At 41.4% G+C, this 20907-nt stretch overlaps 1 protein-coding gene across 4 annotated transcripts in view; it reads right to left on the bottom strand.

The window, feature by feature from the left end:
* Positions 1-20907, bottom strand: part of DIAPH2 (diaphanous related formin 2) — a 1253176-nt gene that overhangs the window by 238844 nt on the left and 993425 nt on the right. For all 4 annotated transcript variants that reach the window (XM_040442348.1, XM_040442349.1, XM_040442347.1 and 1 more), the window contains one exon: positions 7316-7451. In XM_040442348.1, coding sequence (XP_040298282.1) covers positions 7316-7451 — 136 coding nt within the window. The remainder of the gene's footprint in view (positions 1-7315; positions 7452-20907) is intronic.

Raw genomic sequence — 20907 nt, 5'->3', positions numbered from 1 at the left:
CATGAGGGTGATATGAGGGCCCGACGTCCACAGGTGGGGGTTGTGCTTACAGCCCAACACCGTGCAGGACGTTTGGCATTTGCCAGAGAACACCAAGATTGGCAAATTCGCCACTGGCACCCTGTGCTCTTCACAGATGAAAGCAGGTTCACACTGAGCACATGTGACAGACGTGACAGAGTCTGGAGACGCCGCGGAGAACATTCTGCTGCCTGCAACATCCTCCAGCATGACCGGTTTGGCATTGGGTCAGTAATGGTGTGGGGTGGCATTTCTTTGGAGGGCCGCACAGCCCTCCATGTGCTCGCCAGAGGTAGCCTGACTGCCATTAGGTACCGAGATGAGATCCTCAGACCCCTTGTGAGACCATATGCTGGTGCGGTTGGCCCTGGGTTCCTCCTAATGCAAGACAATGCTAGACCTCATGTGGCTGGAGTGTGTCAGCAGTTCCTGCAAGACGAAGGCATTGATGCTATGGACTGGCCCGCCCGTTCCCCAGACCTGAATCCAATTGAGCACATTTGGGACATCATGTCTCGCTCTATCCACCAACGTCACGTTGCACCACAGACTGTCCAGGAGTTGGCAGATGCTTTAGTCCAGGTCTGGGAGGAGATCCCTCAGGAGACCGTCCGCCACCTCATCAGGAGCATGCACAGGCGTTGTAGGGAGGTCATACAGGCACGTGGAGGCCACACACACTACTGAGCCTCATTTTGACTTGTTTTAAGGATATTACATCAAAGTTGGATCAGCCTGTAGTGTGTTTTTCCACTTTAATTTTGAGTGTGACTCCAAATCCAGACCTCCATGGGTTGAAAAATGTGATTTCCATTTTTTAATTTTTGTGTGATTTTGTTGTCAGCACATTCAACTATGTAAAGAACAAAGTATTTCAGAAGAATAATTAATTAATTCAGATCTAGGATGTGTTATTTTTGTGTTCCCTTTATTTATTTGAGCAGTGTATATATATATATATATATATATATATATATATATATATATACTGCCTGTCTAAAAAAAAAAAAGTCACCACCAAAAAAAAAAATGGCCAATCCATGTGTGAAAATAATGTCTCATGCTCCCTGAACCACTCTTTCACAATTTGTGCCTGATGAATCCTGGCATTGTCATCTTGGAATATGCCCGTGCCATCAGGGAAGAACAAATCCATTGATGGAATAACCTGGTCATTCAGTATGTTCAGGTAGTCGCTGACCTCATTCTTGGAGCACATACTGTAGCTGAACGTAGACCTGACCAACTGCAGCAACCCCAGATGATAGCACTGTCCCCACAGGCTTGTACTGTAGGCACTAGGCATGATGGGGGCATCACTTCATCTGCCGCTCTTCTTACTCTGATGCGCCCATCACTCTGGAACAGGAAAAATCTGGACTTATCAGACCACATCACCTTCTATTGCTCCAGAGTCCAATCTTTATGCTCCCTAGCAAATGGAAGCCTTTTTTCTGGTTTGCCTCACTGATTAGTGGTTTTCTTACGGCTACACAGCTGTTCAGTCCCAATCCTTTGAGTCCCCTTTGCATTGTGCGTGTGGAAATGCTCTTACTTTCACTATTAAACATAGCCCTGAGTTCTACTGTTGTTTTTCTTTGATTTGATTTCACCAAACGTTTAAGTGATCGCCGATCACAATCATTCCGTTTTTTTTCCCCGCCACATTTCTTCCTCTAATACGATGGGTCCCCACTATCCTTCCAGTTTTTAATAATGCGTTGGACAGTTCTTAACCCAATTTTAGTAGTTTATGAAATCTCCTTAGATGTTTTCTCTGCTTGATTCATGCCAATGATTTGACCCTTCTCAAACAGACTTACATCTTTTCCACGACCACGAGATGTGCCTTTCGACATGGTTGTCAAAGAAATGAGAAGCAACTCATTGCACCAGTCGGGGTTAAATAACTTGTTGCTGAAAGATAATCGCCCAGGCAGTAATTATCCAATAGGAGGCTCAGAACTATTTGCTTAGTTAAATCCAGGTGGCGATTTTTTTTTTTGGTCAGGCAGTGTGTAATCTTTCCATTTTAAAGCGGTATTTCTACTTTAGACATTAGCGTATTGACATTAGATGTTTCTCTAGCTTCCATAGAAATAAATGGAGAGAGTCATATACATTATCAGTCTTCTGGGAGGGGGGGTAGCAGGAGGACCCCTATTCTAAAGACAGGTACTGGTCCCCACAGGTGTTATACATGAAGACTATGAAGAGTTTGGTCACAGACCTTGCATGTAGCTTGTGCATGTTACCAGGGGTCGAGTACTGGGAAAAAAGTGTGGGAACTCACCCAAATGCCTCCGCGTGACGTCACGGCGCGCGGCGTACACAAAGGGCAGGGGAGGTTGGGAGGAGGAGCAAGCAAGTACCGTATTTTTCGCCCTATAAGATGCACCGGCCCATAAGACGCACCTAGGTTTTAGAGGAGGATAATAGGAAACAATATTTTTCATTCCACCTCAGGTCAGACCAGCCATCAGACCCCCAATGCCTCAGATCAGACCCCCATGTCAGCCATCAGCCCTCCATGTCATATTTCTCCCCGTCCATGGCACAGACAGACTACAGTCATTGTCTCCGGCCCATCATGTAACCCCATCCTCACCCATGTCACATTTCTCCCCCTCCATTTGATTGCTCTAACACCTAAAGAAAAAATAATCATTTTAAAAAACTGATGTTTCTCCAGACGATCTTATGCTAAAAGTAGTGGTAATAGAGTCTCAAAGGTCTATTCTAGCAGGTACACTATTTTTACAAACCTTTGAGACTCTATTAACACTACTATCAACATCAGGTCATTTAGAGAAACAGCAGGTTTTTTTAATTATGTTTTTCCTTTAGGTGTTATAACATAACTTTCATTTGATTGCTGTAACACCTAAAGGAAAAATCATTTTAAAAACCTGCTGTGTCTCTAGATGACCTTATGTTGACAGTAGTGTTAATAGAGCCTCAAAGGTCTGTAAAAATAGGGTAACTGCTTCTATAGACCTTTCAGACTCTATTACCACTGCTATCGACATAAGGTCATCTTGAGAAACAACAGGTTTTTTATTTGATTTCCTTTAGGTGTTCAAGCAATCAAATAAGTTATGTTTTAACACCTAAAGGAAAAAAATAATTAAAAAAACTTGCTCTTTCTCTAGGTGACCTTATGTTTATAGTAGTGTTAATAGAGTCTCAAGGGTCTATATAAGCAGTTACCCTATTTTGTACAGACATTTGAGACTCTATTAACACTACTATCAACATAAGGTCACCTAGAGAAACAGCAGGCTTTAAAAAATCCCTTTAGGTGTTAGGGTAGATTGCAATCAAATAAACGTTATGTGTTAAGATTAGGGTCAGAAGCCGACAAGCAGGGCTTTGTTTAGCCTCTTGTATTAGTTTTTACATTCATAAAGCTCCACATTGAGCTTCCAGCAGCAGAGAGATGACAGGGCACTTCTGTGGTCACCTCACCTGGGCACATGGTCTTTGCTCAGCAGAGTCCTGCCATACATGCTGGGTAGATGCTAGAATGGATTTGTTAGAAGGACGTCTGTGACATCACTGGTCACATGCTCCTTCATGGTCACATGATCCACTGTGAGAACGCCTGCCTCCTGCTGTGTTCAGCTCCAGGGAGAAGGGGGTGTAAAAGGATGGACCAATGGCAGGGCAGCTAGCTGATACTGGCCAATCAGCAGCCTCCTGCTCCTATCTGCGGCTTAGACAGAGTGAACACTGGCTGGGGAGGAGAGGGGAGGGCGCCCAGCAGCGCTGCTGGCAAGTAAGTGATAAAAAAAAAGTTAGTTTTTCCGCCCACCCCTTTCTCTGTGCAGAGTGCGCCCTAAGGCAGCCGCTTGGTCTGCCTTATGGAAGCGCCGGCCCAGAACGGGAACGGCGTTCCTGCTGTGAAAAAAGTGCAGGAACGCCGTTCCCACTCGACTCGACCCCTGCATGTTACTCACATAGTGGGGTATTAATCATAGACCAGCATTTTACACAGTTCTATGATATCCCCTGCAATTTTGGAGGAGGCACCTAATTTAGGAAAAGGTGCACTCATAAATTAGGGACAGCCTCTGGTAGTTCATGTGCCTAAAGTACAATCTACGCCAGTTAAAAGCTGGCATAAATTTCAGTCTTCTTTGATGTCAAAAACTTGGGTAAAAGAAGATAAATATGCCGGGACTGCTGGCCCTAACCCCTTCTTGGAAGAGTGGCAAGAGTGGCATAGAAATGTCACTTGCACATACAGTACAGACCAAAAGTTTGGACACACCTTCTCATTCAAAGAGTTTTCTTTATTTTCATGACTATGAAGGCACCAAAACTATGAATTAACACATGTGGAATTATATACAGTACAGACCAAAAGTTTGGACACACCTTCTCATTCAAAGAGTTTTCTTTATTTTCATGACTATGAAGGCATCAAAACTACGAATTAACACATGTGGAATTATATACATAACAAACAAGTGTGAAACAACTGAAAATATGTCATATTCTAGGTTCTTCAAAGTAGCCACCTTTTGCTTTGATTGCTGCTTTGCACACTCTTGGCATTCTCTTGATGAGCTTCAAGAGGTAGTCCCCTGAAATGGTCTTCCAACAGTCTTGAAGGAGTTCCCAGAGATGCTTAGCACTTGTTGGCCCTTTTGCCTTCACTCTGCGGTCCAGCTCACCCCAAACCATCTCGATTGGGTTCAGGTCCGGTGACTGTGGAGGCCAGGTCATCTGGCGCAGCACCCCATCACTCTCCTTCATGGTCAAATAGCCCTTACTTTCAAAGTTTTCCCAATTTTTCGGCTGACTGACTGACCTTCATTTCTTAAAGTAATGATGGCCACTCGTTTTTCTTTACTTTAGCTGCTTTTTTCTTGCCATAATACAAATTCTAACAGTCTATTCAGTAGGACTATCAGCTGTGTATCCACCTGACTTCTCCTCAACGCAACTGATGGTCCCAACCCCATTTATAAGGCAAGAAATCCCACTTATTAAACCTGACAGGGCACACCTGTGAAGTGAAAACCATTTCAGGGGACTACCTCTTGAAGCTCATCAAGAGAATGCCAAGAGTGTGCAAAGCAGTAATCAAGGCAAAAGGTGGCTACTTTGAAGAACCTAGAATATGACATATTTTCAGTTGTTTCACACTTGTTTGTTATGTATATAATTCCACATGTGTTAATTCATAGTTTTGATGCCTTCAGTGTGAATCTACAATTTTCATAGTCATGAAAATAAAGAAAACTCATTGAATGAGAAGGTGTGTCCAAACTTTTGGTCTGTACTGTACATAACAAACAAGTGTGAAACAACTGAAAATATGTCATATTCTAGGTTCTTCAAAGTAGTCACCTTTTGCTTTGATTACTGCTTTGCACACTCTTGGCATTCTTTTGATGAGCTTCAAGAGGTAGTCCCCTGAAATGGTCTTCCAACAGTCTTGAAGGAGTTCCCAGAGATGCTTAGCACTTGTTGGCCCTTTTGCCTTCACTCTGCGGTCCAGCTCACCCCAAACCATCTCGATTGGGTTCAGGTCCGGTGACTGTGGAGGCCAGGTCATCTGGCGCAGCACCCCATCACTCTCCTTCATGGTCAAATAGCCCTTACTTTCAAAGTTTTCCCAATTTTTCGGCTGACTTACTGACCTTCATTTCTTAAAGTAATGATGGCCACTCGATTTTCTTTACTTAGCTGCTTTTTTCTTGCCATAATGCAAATTCTAACAGTCTATTCAGTAGGACTATCAGCTGTGTATCCACCTGACTTCTACTCAACGCAACTGATGGTCCCAACCCCATTTATAAGGCAAGAAACCCCACTTATTAAACCTGACAGGGCACACCTGTGAAGTGAAAACCATTTCAGGGGACTACCTCTTGAAGCTCATCAAGAGAATGCCAAGAGTGTGCAAAGCAGTAATCAAGGCAAAAGGTGGCTACTTTGAAGAACCTAGAATATGACATATTTTCAGTTGTTTCACACTTGTTTGTTATGTATATAATTCCACATGTGTTAATTCATAGTTTTGATGCCTTCAGTGTGAATCTACAATTTTCATAGTCATGAAAATAAAGAAAACTCTTTGAATGAGAAGATGTGTCCAAACTTTTGGTCTGTACTGTAAATTCAGAAATAATACTGCATAAAAAGTTGCGAAATTTGCATCTTTTGGAGTGGGCAAAAAAAAGAAAATTCCTCCCATAGTCTTTCTAAGCCTCCTTTTACTGCATTGAATAAGACAAAACAGAAAACTCCCTCCTACACTGAATTAAAAACCGCCATGAAAACGTCTCCTCGCAGGATCTCCCATCTTCCGATCTTGAAATAAAATATACTGTAGCGCTTTCTACTGCTACTTACAGAACATCTTTAGAAGAAGGTTTGAATGAAAAGATTGCTCTAAAACACCAATAAAAAGCTTTAAAATTCAAGAAAAATACTGTCTACCTCTAAAATGAAAGGGGTTGTCCAATTTCAGGTAACCCCTATAAGATGCCTTTTTATGCATTTTCGTGTATCTGAATCCAAAATTACTCAACCCAATATTGGGGGGGGAAAAGCAACATTAAAGCAGGGCTTCAAGTGGTTTATTGCAAAATGATTCTCTAATTTAAAGGGGTATTCCAAGAGTAACATAACTCATCCACTGCATAGATTATAAACATTAGGATCCCCAACAACTCTCTGAATTTGGGCCCAAAAAAATCTCATCCTAGTACCCACCAAGGTCAGGAAGGGTTTGGTATGGCGTGGTGGTCAAGCAGGTCTGTTCTGCTTCATACAACGGGAGCCGCTTGGCTGCCCTTTGCACATGCTTGACCACCTATCCATAGAAGACCTCCTTATTATGTTTGTGTTGGGGGCACGGAGAACAAGGGCCTTCTATCCTACTAAGAATGGACATTTGATAAATGTTATTTGCCTGTAAGCCCCTTTGAGAATTCTACTTCCAAAGCAGTTTTGCTTTTTTATGAAGGTAAAATGGGACAAGTAATTATGAAAAAAACAAAATCAATGATATCAACCTTCATAAAAGGTGTAAAAAAGCCTAATACGCAAATAAGTGGGTGAAGCCATGGTGGTCTTTATGTCCTTGGGATCAGGTATAACACACAGGAGATGGAATGATATATAATTAAACTGGCACCTAATACATGAATGAGATAAAAGTAACGAGCACATTTGAATGTTTGTCTATTGAGAAATCTACATAAGTTAATTAAATCTGAGTTTGGTCTTTGAAGACGTCGGGGACTGTACAGAAGATCGTTCCCTCCTCTGCTCCTACCTTTATTCATATCAATCAACAGCTTCTTCTTTTGCATTCGCTCCATCTTTTCACGCTCTGCTTTTTCCTTTGCGATCTTCGCTCGTTTCATCTTTTCTTCCATTTCTCGCCTCTTGTTATTCTCTTTGACCGCCTCCTGCAAAACAATAATAAAAAAATAAAAACAGTCAATTATAGCGCTAATTAAAGAGAAATCAAGATTTTTCTTAAGTGTATCTCCAACACATAGTAAAATTAATTTTGCATCGCTACATTTTCAGAATGTCAGTTACTTAATGTTGCCTGGCAACCACATCAGTTCCTGTATGAGCGACTACCATACCAGTACATGGAGCAATGTCTACTGCTGAAGTGATCAGAGAAAGTTCTACCTGCTTCTGGCAACTCAGGAGTCACTCATCACTGTCTTCTCAGTTTAGATGGTTGACACACATCAAGAAGCCGCTCCAACACCATAGATTAAGGTGCAAACTGGCCGCAACTAAATCTATCATCTCTTGTCACAGGAATACAGTGTATTTTCCAGCACAGGATACAAAACAAATTCTAAGCTGCCTGGACACTAACTGCTCAGTAGCCAGGGGCATAGCTAAAGGCTCATGGGCCCTGGTGCAAGAGGTCAGCTTGGGCCCCCTTTCTCTCAGTACTTTGTGGCCAGGGGCAGGGAAGCACATTGCCTTCTTGCTGCCTGAGGCAAAAATTGAAACTGCACCCCCCATCATGCCAAATTCTTGACCTAACCCCTTCCCTCCAGCCAGAGGTGTAACTTGACCAACATGCACTTTCTATTAAACAGGTGTCTTCTTATGTGGTACAAGGGTCTTTGGGGCCCCTCAGCGACTGGTACCTCTGCACCCCCTATAGCTACGCCCCTGTCAGTAGCTCTCCCTAAGTTCCAGGACCAGAGTCTACCACCCAGTGTCCCCAAAACACATCAGAGTAAATACCATATATCTGGTCCTACCCAGGCTTTGCCTGTCTCATCTGCAGACTGGGAGTTCTGTTGAAAGAGCCCATATTTACATGAGCTCTTCACCTGGCTGCTGATTAAGCCTTTAAGAGTCCAGTTGTCTGATAAACAGAGAGAAAAACCTAACTTCCCCAGATTTTACATTCTCACCCAGCTTGCACTCAGTGAGACACTATTTTAGAGGCATCAATTAGTGATGAGCGGCAGGGGCAATATTCGAATTTGTGATATTTCGCGAATATTTTGTAAAATATTCGTCATATATAATTCTCGAATTTGCAATTATATTCTTGATTGCGAAAATCGGCAATGCAATTTGAACGTATTGCGCGCGCAATACAGGCGTGGGTCACTTATGCTACATTTTCAAGCTGCTAGAAGTTTCCTGAGACTGGAGAAAATGGTTGGCACGGCAGAACATTACAATAGCTTTATATGCAGATAGAGCGCTCCAAAATTATTCGCGATTGATCAAATCGGCAATTAATGATGCAAATATTTTGCGCAATACGTGCAACTTGTGACATCACAGCACTATGTCTGTATGGACAGCTACACTATATCACTATCTAACCTACACTGACTATCTCCCACTAACTATCTGTATTTTATATATTAACTAACTATCTAATGTAATGACACAGGAAAGCACAGAGCACAGCAATAACACTGCTCTCTCTCTCAGATCTGAAAAATACTGCATACAAGGGCTGCTGGGGAGGTTCTTATATAGTAAGGGGTGGGCAACCTTTCTATTGGTTGCTAGGGATGTTGCTAAGCTCAGACAAAGACATTGCAGCCTTCTCATTGGCCCACAAGCAAGAAGCAGGGAGGGATCATGGGTTTAGAAGAAAGAAAAATGTAGAATATTCGCGAATACGAATATATAGCACTATATTCTAAATCTTCGCGAATTATCAAAGTTGCAATATTCACGATTAATATTCACGATATGAATATTCGCGCCCAACACTAGCACCAATATGCCACTCTGGTAGTTGCACTGCTACACAGTGTACTTTGTTTTGATGCTGCATAGGCTTTCTGTAGGTCTTATTCAAGGCTTAGCATGAAGCTGCTGATTGATTCTACTAAGGTTCTGAAAAAAAAAAATCTATAAACGTCAACAGAAATTATAAAAAAAAATTAAGTACCAGTAACAGTTTTGGGGCTCGCTGGTCCCTTGGTTCCTTTTTCCATTTTTCTCTTTATGAACAGCTACAATGAGGAGATTTTCCATGAATTGTTGAAGCTCTAGATGAGCTGACGACACAAGCTCTGATTGAGATGTCGAGTGGCTGCCAGCATTCTTGCGCTTATTTTCCTCACAACATGCTACATCTTTTTTTTTTTTTTTTTGTGAGCAACACATAATATTTGGTAGAAAGTAGGCGAGAGCGTCTATAGTTAGAATAGCTGAGGGGGTTATGGGAAATGTTTCATGTGTAAGTTTCAGTTCACAATATGTCTTCTGCTCCCAATTGAAGAATTGGAAAAGCAAGTTTTGACATCTGCTTCAATGTTATCAGTGTTTCAATAACGAGGCTTTCAAAAATAAGAAAAAATAACAGAGATGAAGTGAAATATGTAACGTGTGACTGTACCCGTATGAAAATCTGCAACACTGAAGAAAATCTGCCCATGTGGTGAAGAAGAGTTAATGGTCTAAATTAGAAAATAAATGAAAAATAAATCATTTTATGATTTTTTTCTAAAAACAGTGCCACATAAATCCACAGATTCTAAGAGGCACTGTAGATATTCAAATTTGTAATATTTTGTGAATATTCTCAATATATTTGAGAATTTGTGATCTCCGGTCATTATTTTCTTGATTGCGCAAATCGGCAATCGGAAAATTCGCAATAAAAATTTGCGATACGAAAATTTGTGATCAAACCTACTCCAAAAGTCAAAGATATTGCAGCCTTCTCATTGGCCCACAAGCAAGAAGCAGTGAGGGATCATGGGTACTGATGAAAAAAAAACTAGAATATTCGCGAATTCTCGAAGTGCCAATATTCGCAATAGAAATTTGCGATTAGAATATTCAAGATCAACACTACTGTAGATTATCTCCATTCACATCATTAGAAATGAGCTGCAATGCCATGAACAGCCAAAAGATCGAAGAGCATTACTTTTTTTTTGGAAAAAAAAATCATCCTCTTTTTCCTGAATCTGGACAACCAGAAATAAATCTAAAATTAGATATATAATCTATGAGTGAATTGGACCAGTACAGATTTCCAGAATGGAAGGGTTTGACACAAAGATGTAACCCCCTTTGGCTCTGAGATTTCTATCATTCGAAATCCAACATGCAGTTCTAAGCATCTGCAACTTTCAGCTGTCAAGGCATGATAGGAGTAGTAGTCCCATTACAGTTGAAGAGGTTGGATGGAAGAACCTATGGTAGATGTGATGACTCTATACTAGAGTAACACATTTCTGTGCAGCACCGGAAGGGTTTGAGAACCTTAGAGACCTCCAATACAACCTTACAGATTACAGATTGATAGACCATAAATATAAAATCCCTTTAAGATAATATAGTAGGTTCATTTGCAGTCCTATGTAGAACCACAGATAATAATTATGATACTATGATTATCAAAACAAAACAACAAACTCGTCACATAAAAAAAAATAATAATCCATGATCAGCATTTTGCACTAACCTCACTGAAAGAGCCATCTCGCCAGCACCACTTATTGGAAGCAGCTCCCTATGAATCAAGATCCTGCTTTCCAACAAGCCTTGGGATTTGACAAAAGAATACAGCCAAGCTAGATATCCATCTGTGGACAACTGTTTTGGGGTGGTTGAACACACCTCAACCCCAAGATGGTTCTCTTTCTTGGGAGATACCTCTTTTGAGATTTATTTCCCATGAAGCATTGCCAATAATTCTCCTTACCATGGAGTACTCCAGGGAGGAGAAGACACCAACGCTTCTCAGTGAGCATCTCCTTCTCCCTGGCTGTGGTGTGGTCCAATCTCAGCAGACCACGTCAAAGCTGTTTTTTCTCCCTGGCTGTGATGTAGTCCACTGATTGGACCGCGACACAGCCAAGGAAATGGAGAAGCCCACTGAGAAGTCCTGGCGTCTCCTCCTCCCTGTACCGATGCTATCTATTTGTAAAGGTACTTAGTTTAACAAAAAAAAATGGTGAAAGGTCCTCTTTAAGGAGATTCAACACCCTACCTAAGCAGTTTTCCAGGCATCGTACTGAGTAGGCGGGAATCTCAGCACTGTAAAACAGCTGTCTATGGATGGGCATCTGGCTTGGCTATCTTCAATACTAAACAACCAAAGTTTGTTGGACAGTCGGATCTTGACCCACTTCCGATAGGTGGCACTGGAGATATGGTTCTCTATCTTGGGAGATACCTCTTTGCATTTAAGGAGATTCAGCACTCCGCCTAAAGCACTAATCACATTGATTGAGTTGAACTGGTTGGATGCCTTCTACGCCCCAAGCACCAACAGACTGGGAAGGCCAATCCTGGAAAGCAATAGCTAACGTTTCCACTAATAGACATTGAGGATGAGAAAATTGACAAAGGCACAAATTATCCAAGTCCTTAAACTGGAATATGAAATATGGTCTCCGTTTGAGAGACACAATATATTCCATTTGTTAAATTCCTAATGAAAAAATATCCATCAATGTCTCTGTTAAAGTGTCAAGTCTTTAGAAAGATGATTTCAGGGTTTGTGAAATGTCTGCCAGACAAAATTATTAGCGAGCGCTCACAACCGAGGCCCCACGTTGTGTGTGCGAGTCACGATCTTAAGACAGGAAGTTTTGAACAGGGCATAATAAAAGTAATGTCCTCTGTAGAGCGCTCCACCACCCGAACTCAAGGTCAGGAACACGGCTCCCACTCATCTACACAATCTTACATAATCCCCTCTGCTTCGCATAGTAAATACTTCAGCTATAAAGGCAGTGTTCATAGAAGCGGTAATGGTCGTGTGTCCAGGGACCGGATAATCTTGCAGACAATAAAGTCAATAAGAGGAATCAGGATTATGAAAGCAATATTTTTAATTGTGGAGACACTAAAAGGCTGGGTTCACACCCGACTAAATGGCTGCAGATACTGTGTCGCAGATTTTCGTACAGTACCAGCAAAGTGAAAGAGAAATGCAGCTTAAATTTATCCGCTGCACGGATTTGAGATCTGCAGAAAGTCAATAGACTGTATGCTGCGGATTTCGCACTTTTGCAGTGGTGAGGGTGAAGTCCGCTGGCTTTCTGCGGCTGTGTTGTGGTTTTTGCAGCAGAGTCACCGAAAACAGAATTTTCCACTACAGTTTCCAGTATTTGTAGACGAACCCTCATGCTGCATTCAGCGGTGGTAGATTTTATTGCAGAGCGTGGCTGTTCTGTCAAAACACATAGATATTTCTACAAGTTTCAATCAGATTGATGAAATAAATAAAATGACTCCAGTCATAGAAATTTCCTGCAACAAACTCTGCCATGTGTAAAGGCAACTAAAAAGTAGTTATATTCTAGTAAATAAGGGCAGTGTTATAGCTGTTGTATACCAGAACATGACAGCAGTATCATAGTAGTTATATCTAGTGATGAGCAAGCACCAAAGTGTTCGGGTGTTGAGTCCGAACACATCACGATATTCGTGCGCTCGGCCGAGCACCCGAGTATAATGGAAGTCAATAGGAGACAACCAAGCACCACCTGCTCGGATGAGGGTAGGGTGCCTGGTTCATAGGAAAAGGTCTCAAAGTGATCAGGAACAGCAGGGGGACCATATCTGGATGCATCTTGGACTCCAATGTCCTCCCATATTGTTCGAAGAGGGATAGAAGATGTGGAAAGGCCTCGACAGGGTTCGTAAGCATACCCAGAAGGTCGTCTGCATAAGCGACATTTATGAATTCAGGAGAGTTTTCCTTAAGTTGTATTCCTCTTATGCCCAGGTGTTCACTGATGGCTTGTAACAGCGTCTCCATGACCATAACATACAGGGTAGATGACAAGGGACATCCCTGACGAGTCCCGTTTGTAATCGGGAATGATTGGGGACAGAGTGCCATTCACCCGTATACGGGCACTAGGTTCATGGTAAAGGGACATAATGGCTGTTTGGAATTGTTCTGGTATGCCGAATTTATGCAGAGTTTTCCTCATGTAGTTCCAGCTCACCCTGTCAAAGGCCTTTTCCGCATCCACACCCAGCAAAACTAGTGAAGCACCTTTTTTCTTGGCCAACTGCATGGCCGAGATTACTCTGCAAGAGTTTTGATTGCCCTCACGTCCTGGCACAAACCCGGCCTGGTCAGGGTGGATCAGTTTCGGTAGGAGGGGGCCTAGGCGGGTAGCTAACAACTTTGCCCAGATTTTTATATCCACGTTAAGAAGCAAAATCGGTCTATAACTGCCGCACTGATTAGGGTCTTTCCCTGCCTTTGGGAGAATTGTGACCGTCGCCTCTAGGGATTGTTTGTGAAGTGTGGAGCCCTTTAAGAGGGAATTACACCATGCAGCCATATGTGGGGTTAAAATAGTTGAAAACTTTTTGAAATAACCAACTGGGAACCCATCTGGGCCTGGGCATTTCCCCAGTGGCATAGAGTTAAGGATTCTCGTCACTTCTTCTATTGTGACCGGAGCCAGCAGTGTTTCCCTATCCCCATCCTCTAAGTGTGGCAAATTGAGATTCTGCAAAAATCTGTCAGTGGCTCTCTCTATATCGGCATCTGTGTCATTATCCCGACAACGAAGGCCATACAGCTGGCTATAAAACTGTTGGCATTATTTTGCAATATCTGAAGTTTTGTGCACTAGATGTCCATCTTTTGTGTTAATCCCTGATCTATAGGAAGAGTCCTTTTTCTGTTTAATAAGTGAAGACTGAGTCTTGTACCCTTGTCTCCATGGGCATAAAATCGGAATTGAGCATATTGGTAAGCCTTGGCGTGGCAGGTATTATGGTGGTCTTTCAGTTTTTTCCGTAGCAGTGATAGCTCTGTTTGGGCAGCTATTGCTTTAGATTTCTTATGTAAGGATTCTAGAGCCGTAATTCGTTCTATCAGCGAGTGGAAAGTTTTTTGTCTATCTTTCTTGATTTTACTGCCTAACGCAATCAGTTCCCCCCGAATGACTGCCTTATGTGTTTCCCAAATGGTGGTTATAGATACGTCATCCGTGGTGTTCTCCTTGAAGAAATATTGCAATTTGGTTTCAAGGTCTCTGACCCCCTCTTCCCTATCCAATAGAGTCTCATTCAGTCTCCATTGCCAGGAATGTTGAGGTAAGTTAGAGAACCTCACGGATGTCGTGACTAGGGCATGATCTGATACCGTCATGGTGTCTATGGTGGACCTCTCCACTATGTCAATATGGTTACTAGAGATGAGGATGTAATCTAGCCTTTTATATAATTTATGGGGGGCCGAAAAGAACGTGTAATCACGGTCTGTAGGGTGAGTCAAGCGCCATGTGTCTACCAAGTGGGTGTCTGAAATGTGGTTGTTTATTCTACCTAAAACCGCCAGGGTAAGTTGTGAGGATTGGTCCGAGGCATCCAGAAGAGGGTTCAATGTAACGTTGAGGTCCCCGCCTACCAACCAGACTCCTTCAGCAAATGAGGACAGTTTAGACAATGTAGTAGCTAACCAAGAACCCTGACCTCGGTTAGGGCTGTAAAGACTTGCCAAGGTCACTGAAACAGTCCCCAGTTTACCTTTCACAAAAACATATTGGCATATGTAATGCCAGTCAGTAGAATGCACTGGAGCCAGGAACCGGGACCCCATGCCCCCGCAAAGTGTGTCAATATATTACACAGCTATACATAGCAACTGCCCTAACCGTATCAAAGAGCCGTAGGAGGAATAAACATGGTCATTCAACACATAACTTTCACATAAAGTAGGAAAACTTTGCTTCACATAGCATACATCTCATGCTGGTTGCTCGGGTCGACACCGAGCAGCGGACCCCTGGAGTAAGCACAAGAGGTAAGATGCTGGCCCCCAGCAAGGCTATGACACCAAACAGAACTTAGTATACAACGTCCCTGGGGGCCCATTTTTCAAGAAAGAGCATACAATCTGTGAAAGATGTTCAGGTATTTCTAGATTTAGACCCTTGTCCCTTTCTTGGTGGAACTTTGGACCATCTGGAGCTCTCTGGGAGTTCCGGGAGCGGGATGCCAGTCTCAGCCAAGGGCAGCCATGATGGAATGTCCTGTGGAATTGCGTTCAGGAGCTACCAAGCTGCCGGCAGGTTGGGGGTCTGGATCGTGCATCTCTTGCCCTCTCTTGTGAACGTGAGGACGAATGGAAACAGCCACTTGAAAGGGGTCTCGTTCAGTCGTAGCAGTTCTGTGAGTGGATGTAAGACCCTTCTCTTGTTGAGGGTTGAGGGAGCCAAGTCCTGAAACATCAATATCTTAGCCCCGTAATGGTGCAAGTCCCCATGGTCTCTATCCGCTTTGAAGAGTGCTGCGGTATCTATATATCGTAGTAGGCCGCAGACCACGTCCCGCGGGGGGTCGCCGTCTTTTGGTTTGTGGTGCAAGAAGCGGTGAATACACTCAATAGTTATGGCGGATGTCCTGTCTGTTCCCAACAGGGTGGTAAAGATGGTGGACGCCGCCTCAGGCAGCTCCTCGTGGAGCACTGTTTCCAGTAGGCCTCTGAGGCGTACGTTCTTACGCCTGCTCCGGTTCTCCTGGTCCTCAATCAAGGCATATGCATGGTCCAAAGAGGAGAGGTATGCGGAGAAATTATCACTGACTGTGCGATCATAGCCCAGTATGGCCCCTTGTGTGTTTTCAAGCCTCTCAACTCGATGTCCAATATGTTTAATATCACTTTTAATCTCTGTTAGCTCTTGAAGCACCACGATCAAAGCTGAAGACAGTGCTTGTTGTAGGAACCTCTTAGAAATGGGTTCTAGGGTATCAATTTGCGATCCCAGTGAGCCCTCAGTGAGCGGGCTATCAGCTCTTTCAGCGTCTTCTGACCCCTCATCAGGGTCCGGCGGCACCATTTTGGTTCGCTCAAATGCCGGAGCTGCCGATTTCTTGTTGAAGTATTTCTCCATGTCGGAGGTTCCCCGATCTTGTTTGTGGGGCTCAGGCTTGTCTTTAGGCAAATATCTGCCAACTTTCCACATGTTTCTGCGGTTAGGGTGCGAAATAAACCACTTTGCAGAGTTGTGGAGAGGAGAGCTCTCTCACATGCGGCCAGTCAGGATGGCGGTCAGGCTCCGCCCCCCTATAGTAGTTACAGTCAGGTCCATAAATATTGGGACATTGACACAATTCTAACATTTTTGGCTCTATACACCACCACAATGGATATAAAATGAAACGAACAAGATGTGCATTAACTGCAGACTGTCAGCTTTAATTTGAGGGTATTTACATCCAAATCAGGTGAACGGTGCAGGAATTACAACAGTTTGCATATGTGCCTCCCACTTGCCCACTTGTTAAGGAACCAAAAGTAATGGGACAGAATAATAATCATAAATCAAACTTTCACTTTTTAATACTTGGTTGCAAATCCTTTGCAGTCAATTACAGCCTGAAGTCTGGAACGCATAGACATCACCAGATGCTGGGTCTCATCCCTGGTGATGCTCTGCCAGGCCTCTACTGCAACTGTCTTCAGTTCCTGCTTGTTCTTGGGGCATTTTCCCTTCAGTTTTGTCTTTAGCAAGTGAAATGCTCAATCGGATTCAGGTCCGGTGATTGACTTGGCCATTGCATACCATTCCACTTCTTTCTCTTAAAAAACTCTTTGGTTGCTTTTACAGTATGCTTTGGGTCATTGTCCATCTGCACTGTGTATTATAGTAGTTATATTCTTGTACATAGGAGCAGTATTATAGTAGTTATATTCTTGTACATAGGAGCAGTATTATAGTAGTTATATTCTTGTACATAGGAGGCAGTATTATAGTAGTTATATTCCTGTACATAGGAGCAGTATTATAGTAGTTATATTCTTGTACATAGGAGCAGTATTATAGTAGTTATATTCTTGTACATAAGAGCAGTATTATAGTAGTTATACTCTTGTACATAGGATCAGTATTATAGTAGTTATATTCTTGTACATAGGAGCAGTATTATAGTAGTTATATTCTTGTACATAGGAGGCAGTATTATAGTAGTTATATTCCTGTACATAGGAGCAGTATTATAGTAGTTATATTCTTGTACATAGGAGCAGTATTATAGTAGTTATATTCTTGTACATAAGAGCAGTATTATAGTAGTTATACTCTTGTACATAGGAGCAGTATTATAGTAGTTATATTCTTGTACATAGGAGCAGTATTATAGTAGTTCTATTCTTGTACATAGGAGCAGTATTATAGTAGTTATATTCTTCTACATAGGAGCAGTATTATAGTAGTTATATTCTTGTACATAGGAGCAGTATTATAGTAGTTATATTCTTGTACATAGGAGGCAGTATTATAGTAGTTATATTCTTCTACATAGGAGCAGTATTATAGTAGTTATATTCTTGTACATAGGAGCAGTATTATAGTAGTTACATTCTTGTACATAGGAGCAGTATTATAGTAGTTATATTCTTCTACATAGGAGCAGTATTATAGTAGTTATATTCTTGTACATAGGAGCAGTATTATAGTAGTTATATTCTTCTACATAGGAGCAGTATTATAGTAGTTATATTCTTGTACATAGGAGCAGTATTATAGTAGTTATATTCTTGTACATAGGAGCAGTATTATAGTAGTTATATTCTTGTACATAGAAGGCAGTATTATAGTAGTTATATTCTTGTACATAGGAGGTAGTATTATAGTAGTTATATCCTTGTACATAGGAGGCAGTATTATAGTAGTTATATTCTTGTACATAGGAGCAGTATTATAGTAGTTCTATTCTTGTACATAGGAGCAGTATGATAGTAGTTATATTCTTCTACATAGGAGCAGTATTATAGTAGTTATATTCTTGTACATAGGAGCAGTATTATAGTAGTTATATTCTTGTACATAGGAGGCAGTATTATAGTAGTTATATTCTTCTACATAGGAGCAGTATTATAGTAGTTATATTCTTGTACATAGGAGCAGTATTATAGTAGTTACATTCTTGTACATAGGAGCAGTATTATAGTAGTTATATTCTTCTACATAGGAGCAGTATTATAGTAGTTATATTCTTGTACATAGGAGCAGTATTATAGTAGTTATATTCTTCTACATAGGAGCAGTATTATAGTAGTTATATTCTTGTACATAGGAGCAGTATTATAGTAGTTATATTCTTGTACATAGGAGCAGTATTATAGTAGTTATATTCTTGTACATAGAAGGCAGTATTATAGTAGTTATATTCTTGTACATAGGAGGTAGTATTATAGTAGTTATATTCTTGTACATAGGAGCAGTATTATAGTAGTTATATTCTTGTACATAGGAGCAGTATTATAGTAGTTATATTCTTGTACATAGGAGCAGTTGTATAGTAGTTATATTCTTGTACATAGGAGGCAGTATTATAGTAGTTATATTCTTGTACATAGGAGCAGTATTATAGTAGTTATATTCTTCTACATAGGAGCAGTATTATAGTAGTTATATTCTTGTACATAGAAGGCAGTATTATAGTAGTTATATTCTTGTACATAGGAGGTAGTATTATAGTAGTTATATTCTTGTACATAGGAGCAGTATTATAGTAGTTATATTCTTGTACATAGGAGCAGTATTATAGTAGTTATATTCTTGTACATAGAAGGCAGTATTATAGTAGTTATATTCTTGTACATAGGAGGTAGTATTATAGTAGTTATATTCTTGTACATAGGAGCAGTATTATAGTAGTTATATTCTTGTACATAGGAGCAGTATTATAGTAGTTATGTTCTTGTACATAGGAGCAGTATTATAGTAGTTATATTCTTGTACATAGGAGAAGTATTATAGTAGTTATATTCTTGTACATAGGAGCAGTATTATAGTAGTTATATTCTTGTACATAGGAGCAGTATTATAGTAGTTATATTCTTGTACATAGGAGCAGTATTATAGTAGCTATATTCTGGTACATAGGAGCAGTATTATAGTAGTTATAATCTTCTACATAGGAGCAGTATTATAGTATGTTTGGTCACTAGGGGGCAATATTCTAGAAAGGGAAAGCTGCTATCAGATTCCTAAGAACATGCTGTTTCTGGTCTGTCTTGAGGCATTATGGGAGACAATGAAGCATTTGGCAATAAGTATGTTGTAAATGTCCTTCCCATATAATGTGGGGATGTTTACTGCTCCATTGATCAGTTGTGACTGGAATAGCACTTTAATTAATCTATTTCTGTGTCCAGCCTCCTGGTGTGATTTTTGCAGTCATGAATTTCTAATCTGAGCCTGAGATGTGAATGGCTGGAGCGTGCCTCATCGCTAATCCTACATGAAAAAGAACGTTGTGACATTTATAAATATACATGAAGTAAGTACGAGGTTTTCCGCTGTCTGTACAAGCGCCCGGTTACTGATCTCGGTCATCTTATCTGCTATATTTGGATCTCTGGTTCTGCAGTAATAGGACGACTGACCTGTCAACATCATTAAACCTAATAGGATTTAATAACATATATTCAGAAGACTGAAGCTCGCAACGTCCAGATGAGATATTTTCTATAAAAGACAGTGTTTGATATAAAATGATCATCAAGGATCCGGAACTGTAGGGTCCATCCTGCGTTGTAGCAGTGGTCTAAAACCAGTGGAACACCTGCTTTTGAACTACAACTCCCAGCAAGCACTGAGAGCTGCGCCAAAGAAGGAAGGGTCTTGCTTTTGACAAACAGACTGAAGCTTTCATCATTTTCGCCCATGTATCAAAATCAAAGCAAAGCAATCTGATTGAAATCGACGTTCTTGCCACCAAATCAACCCCATTCAAATGGATTGGACCGATTTTCAATCACTAAAATGTATGCAAAAAAATCTGCTGCCTGAGGATATACCACAGCTGAGTGGTTGTTGCAGTGTAGTATGTAAAGTTACACCAAATAGAAATAGCTCAACCAAATATAAATGTCATGCCGGACAAAATGAACTCCACCACACCAAATCACAAAGCACAGCATACAATAAATCCCAAAAATATTTGATTTAATACTGTATTAATGTATTAAATAAAATATTTTTGGGATTTATTGTATGTAATGAAGTATGTAAGATAATGCTCTGTGATCAGCAGCACTCCACTAATGGTCATTATCTGCACAGATACATTGTAACAAAATGCAGCTTTGAATACAGGACAAGTGGAGCAAACTTTTTTAAGGCAAGAACCCACTTGGCTGCAGCAGGTGCAGTTGTGACCTTGATAGCAGGTGCACGACGGTGGTATAACTGCAATGTTACTTGCTATAGATCCGCAGGGGACCCAGCAGTCGGATAGACTGCGACCCCAAAAGGGCGAGGTTCTTGAGTCCCCTTTATGAATGGAGGTGTATGGCGCATGTCGGTGTATCTGCCCGAAGGAAGTGAATAGAGCAGTGGGCCAACATGCGCACCACCCCCTCCATTCAAACAAAAAAGTCAGGGTCCTCACACTCTAAGAACGGGGAGGGGGGGGGGT

The sequence above is a fragment of the Bufo bufo genome, chromosome 8 (assembly GCF_905171765.1).
Source record: "Bufo bufo chromosome 8, aBufBuf1.1, whole genome shotgun sequence".
Lineage (NCBI taxonomy): Eukaryota > Metazoa > Chordata > Amphibia > Anura > Bufonidae > Bufo > Bufo bufo.
This window is presented reverse-complemented; position numbering and strand designations above follow the sequence as displayed.